The sequence below is a fragment of the Diabrotica virgifera genome, chromosome 8 (genome assembly GCF_917563875.1).
Source record: "Diabrotica virgifera virgifera chromosome 8, PGI_DIABVI_V3a".
Classification (NCBI taxonomy): Eukaryota; Metazoa; Arthropoda; class Insecta; order Coleoptera; family Chrysomelidae; genus Diabrotica; species Diabrotica virgifera.
This window is the reverse complement of record NC_065450.1, coordinates 157800412-157809796: the sequence shown is the minus strand read 5'-3', so window position 1 is coordinate 157809796 and position 9385 is coordinate 157800412. Positions and strand designations below refer to the sequence as shown.

Here is a 9385-nt window from a genome sequence, read left to right as displayed (position 1 = left end):
TCGGCGATTTCACCTTGAAATATTCGATTTGGAATGAGACGAATAAGAACGTATTTTTCATGAGCTACAACTTTGTTTCTATTTGATTGATAGACTTTAATCATAAACCATTTTTTTGGGTTTTTTATAAACTACACTTTTGCTAAGGATATTTTTTTCGATAAAATATTTACTTTTTGAGTTATCTGCGAAAAACCGTCTTAAAACGTAGTTCTTTTGTCGAAAAATCAACATTTTCAATGGCAAATAACTCGAAAAGTATTGACTTAGGTAAAAAACTCTATAGAACAAAAGTTGCTTAAAATCAGGCAATTTATCCATTTCCGGTCTTATCTTGAACGTATGTTTTTTCACCCCCCAAAAAGAGGTAAATGTCACCCCCCAATTAAAAGCAACCAACGGCACAATTTCAACTTTGAAGTGGAGTTGCAATTCATGTTGCTGTTGCATTCATGCATGTTGAATTTTTATGCAATTCGGAGTTGCCCCTGAAAATTACACGGTATCGCCGAATATCCCGTTCATTTACTGGGCTATTAGAGCTGTATATTGATTTGAAATGTAACCATGTCAAGTAATTTCAAAGATAAAGTTATTTAGTCATGTTTACTAGTCTAATCAATTTTTTTGGTATTCCCAAATATTTCATTGCTCATGCTTCATCATGCTTGTCTAAAGTCCACAAACAAAACATGCAGAGAAAGTTTACCTTTGTAACAAGTTGTCTGTGTCTCCTTTAAGAAAAAAATTTGATCTATAGTAGATGTGTCCTTCCTAAACTCACTGTGGTACTCTTGTAGCATTCTTTGAGTACAGCAATTTAGTCTATTTCTTAATACTCTTGCCCAGATTTTGTATATGTGTCTAGTACTTAACCTTTAACTACACGCGCTGGCGTAATTTGTACGCCAGATATAAGAATTCTACTGCAAATATATTTAAAAATTTAATTTTTTACCTTGTTTATCTCTCTAACCTATCACTGGAATGTGCTTTACAATTTGGTTTTAGGTTCGTTATAATCGGCGTTCTGGGAAGATCGTAATTTACAGTTTATTATTTGTTGTTTCCGGTGATGGACAATATACGCCACGATTATATTGATGTAAGTCGTAATATGAGTACATATTTCAATCGTTTTTTAGTCATTATGGCACAAAATATTTTTTTCTTTATAAACAATACTCTTTCTCCTGTAAAAAATCACATTTCAAAAAATTTTTTATTAGTAATTTTATTTATCATGGAATCCAGTTATTCCATGATTCCAGTTATAAATCCCAATTGGCTTACTGAGAAGGAACTCCAAATATTCACTGATGCCGAATAATGTTTATAACAAACAACTAAGTGTATTGTTTCAAAAAAAATCAAATTCGCTGTTTTTAAGTGTATTTTCTTGTGGCGTATAAAGTACGCCACGCGTGTAGTTATGTTATAACTTGATGCGCGGGTAGTTAAAGGTTAAAGCTATTTCCATATAGTTGTCACACTTTGTTCTTTTTCATGACTTTTCATGACTAAGTTCCCTTAATTTTCGTAACTAGCTAGTACATTGGGTTAAATATATATGTATGTGGTTGAAGTTTCATGTCAGCTAAAATAGTTTTTATGTTTCAACAATTTTTTTCTTTTATTTTCGACCGTGTTTGGGGGAGATTTTTCGTATTCCCCATAGATTCGCCACTGTTCAGTAGATTTCTGAAAATAAGGCGTAACTGCAGTTATAACCGATAGACAGAAAAACCAATGAAGAAGTACGAAGAAACAAAAAGAACAGCAGGGATACTGGAGATACTGGATTCCATCAAAATAAGAAAACTTTAATACTTGGGTTATATAACACGTGATGACAGATATGAACTCCTAAAATTAATAATGCAGGGAAAGATTCAAGGAAGGCGCAGCATAGGTAGAAGAAAAATGTCCTGGCTGAGAAATTTCAGAGAATGGTTTGGATGCAGCTTAACTGAAATCTTTCAATAGCTGGTGTGTCCACCTCTTGCAGCAACGACTGCTCGCAATCTGTTTGGCATCGAATAAAGATTTGTTATCCTTGCCTGGGGAATAGCCTGATATTCCTCTACCAAGGCCATAACTGTACCAAAATTTCTGGAGGCCTAGGATGACGGCGAATAGCTTTTTTTTAAGTCATCCTATAAATTCTCAATATGATTGAGATCTGGGCTGCATGCGGGCCATTGTAATCTTATCAATCCATCCTCTATTTTAGGAGTCTATCAGTGTTTTTATTTACACAAAATGTTACAGCTCTTACAAAAAAAGAGATATTTGGATAATTTAAAAAACAAAAATTTTAGTGAGGCCTCCGGGATAATATGACAGGACTATGAAACAAAATCAGCACTTACATTTTTCCACAGAATTTTTTTAAAATCAGAGGGCCCAAAAATTTTGGTTGGCGGAATTTTGTGCCGGTGAGTGTATTTGGTCTTGCCTTCATTTAAGTATATCTACAGGTGTATCTAAGTATATCCAAAGTTTGTGCTTCTTCAATAATTTTCATATAATTTATAATACTAAGTACAGTTCTAATACTAAGTTGAATAATGTAGTGGATAATGGATTTCCCTATATCCTGTATCAAGCCTATTTGAGCTGTATATTGATTTGAAATGTAACCATGTCAAGTAATTTCAAAGATAAAGTTATTTAGTCATGTTTACTAGTCTAATCAATTTTTTTGGTATTCCCAAATATTTCATTGCTCATGGAAATATATTTCATGCTTGTCTAAAGTCCACAAACAAAACATGCAGAGAAAATTTACCTTTGTAACAAGTTGTCTGTGTCTCCTTTAAGAAGAAAATTTGATCTATAGTAGACGTGTCCTTTCTAAACTCACTGTGGTACTCTTGTAGTATTCTTTGAGTACAGGAATTTAGTCTATTTCTTAATATTCTTGCCAGATTTTGTGTACAGTGTCTAGTACTTAAAGCTATTCCCATATAGTTGTCACACTGTCCTTTTTCATGACTTTTCATGACTAAGTTCCCTTAATTTTCCGAACTAGCTAGTTTGTTTTGTTGAATCTATCTGTATGTGGTTGAAGTTTCATGTCAGCTAATATATTTTTTATGTTTCAACACTGTTTTTTTTTTCATTTTCGACCGTGTTTGTGGAAGATTTTGCTTATCCTCCTAGATTCTCCACTGTTCAGTAGTTTTCTGAAGATAAGGCGTAACTGCAGCTATAACCGACAGGCAGAAAAGCCAATGAAGAAGTACGAAGAAACAAAAAGGACAGCAGGGATACTGGAGATATTGGATTCCATCAAAATAAGAAAACTGCTATACTTGGGTTACACAACACGTGATGACAGATATGAACTGCTAAAATTAATAATGCAGGGAAAGATTCAGGGAAGGCGCAGCATAGGTTGAAGAAAAATGTCCTGGCTGAGGAATTTCAGAGAATGGTTTGGATGCAGCTTAACTGAACTCTTTCGGGCTGTAGTATCAAAAGTTAGAATTGCAATGATGATTGCCAACCTTCGTCGCGCAGATGGCGCCTAAATAAGAAGCAGCTATTATACTGGTATTGGATAAATGTCGTGAAAGCATGATAATTCTTATTTCGCTCTAGCAGTCTAATATACTTTCTATCGCTCTACCTAAGCTTTTTGATGACTTTTCGGAGGATTTCTGAAGACATACGATGCATTTATTTTTACCACGGACTCAGATGCAGCACGCAAATACGCATAAAGGAAATGAGTCTTTGTTCTTTCAATAATAAATATTTTCGTTCACTTGACCGTGAATTAGTGCGCTTAACATACACTGAACACCTGAATCCAATAACTTCAGAAGGCTGTAGCTTCAGAATAAGAGTTTTTTAGACCTACGTCCCATGGACTTTCTAAGCTACACACTGGGAACTATCGTTGACCGAACTTTCGAAAAAATTGTGGCATCATATTAATAGACCAAATTTTGAAACCGTTTTTAATTGTAAAAAAATTAATAATATTTTAATTTGGCTGTTTATTTTGACTTTCCATTTACAAACAGTAAAGTAAAATGCCACCTTATAAATAATGTTTAAATTTACAATTTTCGTACTTGCATTTATTTAACCCATTAAGATCATTTTTCTTGGTCTATATTAAAGACGCTGAATTTTGCATATAAAAACAGATGAATATTACGGAACGCCAATCTTGTTTCCAAACCCGTTCGAACAACAATGTCTGCTAAATTAATTTATGTGTCCAGTATAATCTATCTCTGTATCGCTGTAAGTAATATTTTTTCTTTAAACTCTTTTATACTACTATATATACATGTAAATTTCTATGTACCTACGAATTATTAATTGTTTTTTTGACATACCATCAAGTGTTTCACAATTTTATGATATGTCTATGTCAAAACCGTATTAGGATCAGCTTCAATCACGTTTGTTTTTTTTTGTGATATTGATTTTGGGAATTTTAGATTTTACAAAAGCTTAAAGATTATCAAAATTGGACAAATAGGTGGGAAGTTTCCTAATCACTCAAAGCGTCATAGAGTTTTGAAAAATCTGCATTAAATATCTCAAAAACAAATTAAGACCGACGTTGAATACGGCAAAATATTATTATAAACGGTCATAGCTTTGAAGTGGTTAAAGAATATAAATAATATCTAGAAGCAATACAATAACAGCAAAATAGAACAAGAAGTTAAAACTCAAATAATGGCCGGAAACAAATCTTTCTTTGAAATGCAACATCTAATGAAGTCAAAACTACTCTCACGAGTTGCAACAATCCGGATATGTCTATATTGTATGGCCTTATATACCAAGCGAAATATGGACGTAAACAAAGACAAGTAAATAAATTGCTTGTGTGGGATATCTGCTCTTGCAGAGATAGCGTGACAAACGAATGGAGCTGCAGGTAAAATAACGAGTTCTCTTTTCGGAAAGGAAAGTCAAGTGAGATATAAATAAATCCCAATAGATTAAGATGGGGAGAATATGTGATAGGCAGTAACAACAATCCCCTTATGAGCTCCCTCTGAGCTTCACCGATGAGGCATAAGGATGCTGAAATAGCTATATGGACATGGTGTTCCAACTCTGAATCAAATATAAACAAAACCTGCCTTGATCTTTTTTATCTTAATCCCCTTATTATTGGGAAAGACCAAATGGGGGAAGGTCTGTAGGATGGCGGATAGAGGACGGTGGAAAGATGCAGTCAGAGAAGTTGTAGAAATTTTGTATAAGTATTTTTTTTTCTTGTCTTCTGTCGGCAAAAGATAACCGGTTTTTTAGGATAAAAGCAGCCCTAATTGTTTTTTAACAGATGTTTAAATACCTCTTTTTATTGTTACTGTAACAACATGAGATCGCCGTCATTGTAGAAGAAATCGTTCTCATCTGAAAACAACAATTTTGTCTAATTTTCAACCGTCCAGCTTATATTTTTGTGGCCACTCTGACCATTTCATAATTATGGTAATACTCAATAACTATTTACTGCAGTCTGATTGTTTTTATTTTTAAGCTCAGGTAGGTCTGCTTCCTACAATAAACTTAACATACATTTTTTTAGTTATTGTCCATGTCATAGTCAAACTGATTTATTCTTCTGGTTTATTTAAGATATTCTTACCTTCCCCTATTAAAAAAGCTCGTTACTATGAAAATGAAATTTGGTGGGTTTTAAGAGGTAGTTATTGCGCATTTTTGGACATACAATTAAGAATTTTGTATTCATAATTGGCGCGCCTACGTTTAATGGTCTGAGTTTTTTTTTTAAGCAAACAATAGTACGCCACTTAGATATGTCAAATTAAAAATCATTTTTGAATTCATCGTATAATTAGCGACAAAAAAATCTCTTCTTTTTTTTCATATAAGGCGCCGTTTTTATACAAAAAAAAAATAAAATATCTTTAACTCTTACAAAATATTCGAGTTAGTTTCCATACGCATAGAAACTTACTTCAAATATTTAGGTACTTTGTAAACGTTAAGATGTTTTATTTTTTTGCATAAAAACGGCGCATCATATGAAAAAAGGCAAGAAAGATTTTTTTCTACAACCGTGTTAAAAATACAATTTTTAGCACTCCATGCGTGCGTTAAAAATGCTACTTAAAGGCACTAGTGCTTTAAAATATTTTTAAGGCACTGCAGTTCGTATTGACCGTATAGGCAATTTTGATGTAATGTTAAAAAAATATAAAAATGGAATGCCAGTCAAGTTCAAGTAAAAGTTTTTGTAGATATTGCCCTGTAATTACGTTTGTAGAAAAAATATTGTATGATATGCATGTTAAAAAGTACATTTTTAAGGCACTCATGTGAATTGCAAAATTCGCTATCTCTCATTCTGCAAACTTTCACATGCGTGCCTTAAACGTGTACTTTTAACACTTATATCATAAATAACTATTTATCCTAAATTGAACGAGGAATTCAAAAGCGATTTTTAATTTGAAATATCTCAGTGGCATACTATTTTTTCTTTAAAAAAATTCAGGCCATTACCCGTACGCGCGCCACTGATGAATATAAAATTCTTCTGTCACATCTGAACGAGGTCATTTTGAACATTTATTGTAGCTTTGCACCTAGTTAAAATCTTATTAGTGACATTTTCTCTTATTGTTCTAGTTTAGTATTATTGTATTGGATAGTTCTTGATAATGGAGCTACAATTAAGAAATGAAAAATACGCGCTAAGATGTTTTATTTTCTTGCATAAAAACGGTGCACCATATAAAAAAAAAGACAGGAAAGGTTTTTTATCATAAACTAAACGTGGAATTTAAAAATTATTTTAAGTCTGACATATTATCTCAGTGGCGTACTATTTTATAAATAGTCTCCCGTTTTATACCGCTGACGCGGCTTTTGGATTATAGCAAGGTTGTCTACTATATCTAGGGCCTACGGTATACAAGGAAGGTAACAGGGCCAGTGCTACGCTTCAACCGGCTAATATTACCCCTAGTTTTACCCAAGGTACTCATTATATTCAGGCTGAGTCGACCTATTTTTACCTTTAAAAAAATTAGTCGTACTATTTTTACTTTTAAAAAAATTCAGATCATTACCCGTATGCGTGTCAAGGATAGGTACAAAATTTTTAGTTGTACGTATGTCAAAAAATGCGCAATAACTACTTCTTAAAATATACCAAATTTTATTTTCATAGCTCAACCAGCGAGGTCTTAGAGCAATAAATAAATTGGCAATTGAATTAGCATTTGAAATAAAAATTTCAACACCTCCTATCTCGGAAACGAAACATTTGCGGACCTACGTTTATAGCGCAAGCTGTTAATATATTTTTGATGTAGAATTACCCCTAAAGTTTTTCGTACTTATTTACTAACACCCTGTATATTTTCTGGTAAAAACGCTTAAAATAGTCGACAAAGAATCCGAATAAACAAATATACCTTTAAGCAATTCAAAGGATTAACATAGTATGACCGATCATATTACCCGTATGCACGCCAATGGTGAATATAAAATTCTTAAATTGTATGTCAACAAATGTGCAATAACTACGTCTAAAAAAACACCAAATTTCATTTGCAAATCTGAACCGGTTTTAAAGCAATAAAAAAATCGTCAGTTTGTAAGAAAAAATTTAACATCCCGTAAGGAAGGAAGTATTTGCGGACATACGCTTATAAAGCAAACTGTCATTATTTTTTAATGCAGAACTACCGCTTAAAGTTTCTCACACTTATTTAGACACACCCTGTACTGATGAATAACATGGCTAATTTTAAAGTACATACCTAACTTTTTTAATACTCAACATAAGCGAATGAATCAAAAAACAGAATGTTAAGAAAACCCTAGGCTATAATTAGGTTTTAATTTCAGTATTTAATAAATGCTTATATTTCACAGGGTGTGGCAAACTGTGAAAAAAAAAACACAGTTTGATTCGTACACCCGGTATACAATGAAAATGTACATGTTTAGCAACAATATTATTACAGCGATATTTTTAAAGAATAAGGCTATATTAAAAAAAAATACTTACATCAGATAACAGGTTTAGTAGATACGAGATATCAAAATGATCCATTTTTGGGATACCCGTTTTCTCTGACGCGCAGTGTAATACCGTGGTAAAGCACGTTTACACTCACATCCCAGGGATATTCTTCTTCTTCTTTCTCATAATCCTTTAGGAAAATACCAGCCAATCGATTACCTTTCTCCGTTTAGGAAAATACCAGCCAATCGATATGTCAACCATTTATTTTGGTCAAAGGGTGTGGGTTTTTTGGCCCTTCCCATTTGGGGTCTGTTTTTCGTTCTCCTCAAAACTCCCAAAAATTTCGAAAATTTTATTCTGACTTCTGCGGCTTCTGATAGTATTAGTCTTTACCTTTCCAATGCATGTCAAATTTTGAAAATCGGTTATATTATACCATTCAAAAGTTACCGAGCTAAAAAATTGACTCAGTTTTTATTTAAAAAGGGAAATATGTTTGTGGATATGTATGTATGTATGTGTGTGAAAAAGTTACACCGATCTGATTTTTTTCTATGTAGTATAGTATAGTTGATCCAAATGATGGCATAACCCAGACATCCAAAGTGAAAGTTATCCTTCAACATCAAATTGTTCTATATGGTCCACACAATGTCCAGAAAAAAGTCACACCATTTTGAGCGTCGGGTTTGGGGGGAGAGGGGGGGAGAAATCGGTAAATTCGTAGTTTTTTAAGTTTTTCGTCAATATTTCTAAAACTATGCGGTTTAGCATGAACAACCTTCTATACAAAATTGTTCTACATTAAATTTGAAATAAAAAAGGCCGTATGAATAATCTTTCTAAAATGCATGGTTCCAAAGTTATGGAGGTAGTATAGTATATCTGGTCCAAAAAAAGGCCTAACCCAAACATCAAAAGTAAAAGTTTTCCTCCAACACCAAATTGTACTGTATGGTTCACACATTGTTCAGTAAAAAGTTACACCATTTTGAGCGTCCGGTTTGGGGGGCAGATGGGGGAGAAGTCGGTAAATTAGTAGTTTTTTTACGTTTTTCGCCAATATTTCCAAAACTATACTTTAGCGTAAACAATTTTATATACAAAAATGTTCTACATAAAATTTAAAACAGAAAAATCTTGTATACATAATTGTTATAACTAGGGAGCGGATTTATATGCAAGCAATTTTGATAAAATATGCGCATATATATGCAGTAAAAAATTACGAAATATGCGTAAGATATGCACAATAATTTCAAAAAATGCGCTTTGTGAGAAACCACATATTTATCTAAAATAAAATGAATGTATCGATTTTCCACTATCTTCTTGATTTTTTTATGGTATTGTTGTAAAGATGTACGTAATTTTTTCTCAATGTACTTTCATCGGGAACAC

General features: G+C 32.8%; 1 protein-coding gene across 1 annotated transcript in view; it reads left to right on the top strand.

The window, feature by feature from the left end:
* The first annotated feature begins 4176 nt into the window (after nt 1-4176).
* The window catches only part of LOC126890407 (microfibril-associated glycoprotein 4-like), a 53071-nt gene continuing 47862 nt past the window's right edge, over nt 4177-9385 (top strand). Inside the window, exon 1 of the mRNA XM_050659312.1 lies at nt 4177-4260. Coding sequence (XP_050515269.1) covers nt 4210-4260 — 51 coding nt within the window. The 5' untranslated portion in view covers nt 4177-4209. The remainder of the gene's footprint in view (nt 4261-9385) is intronic.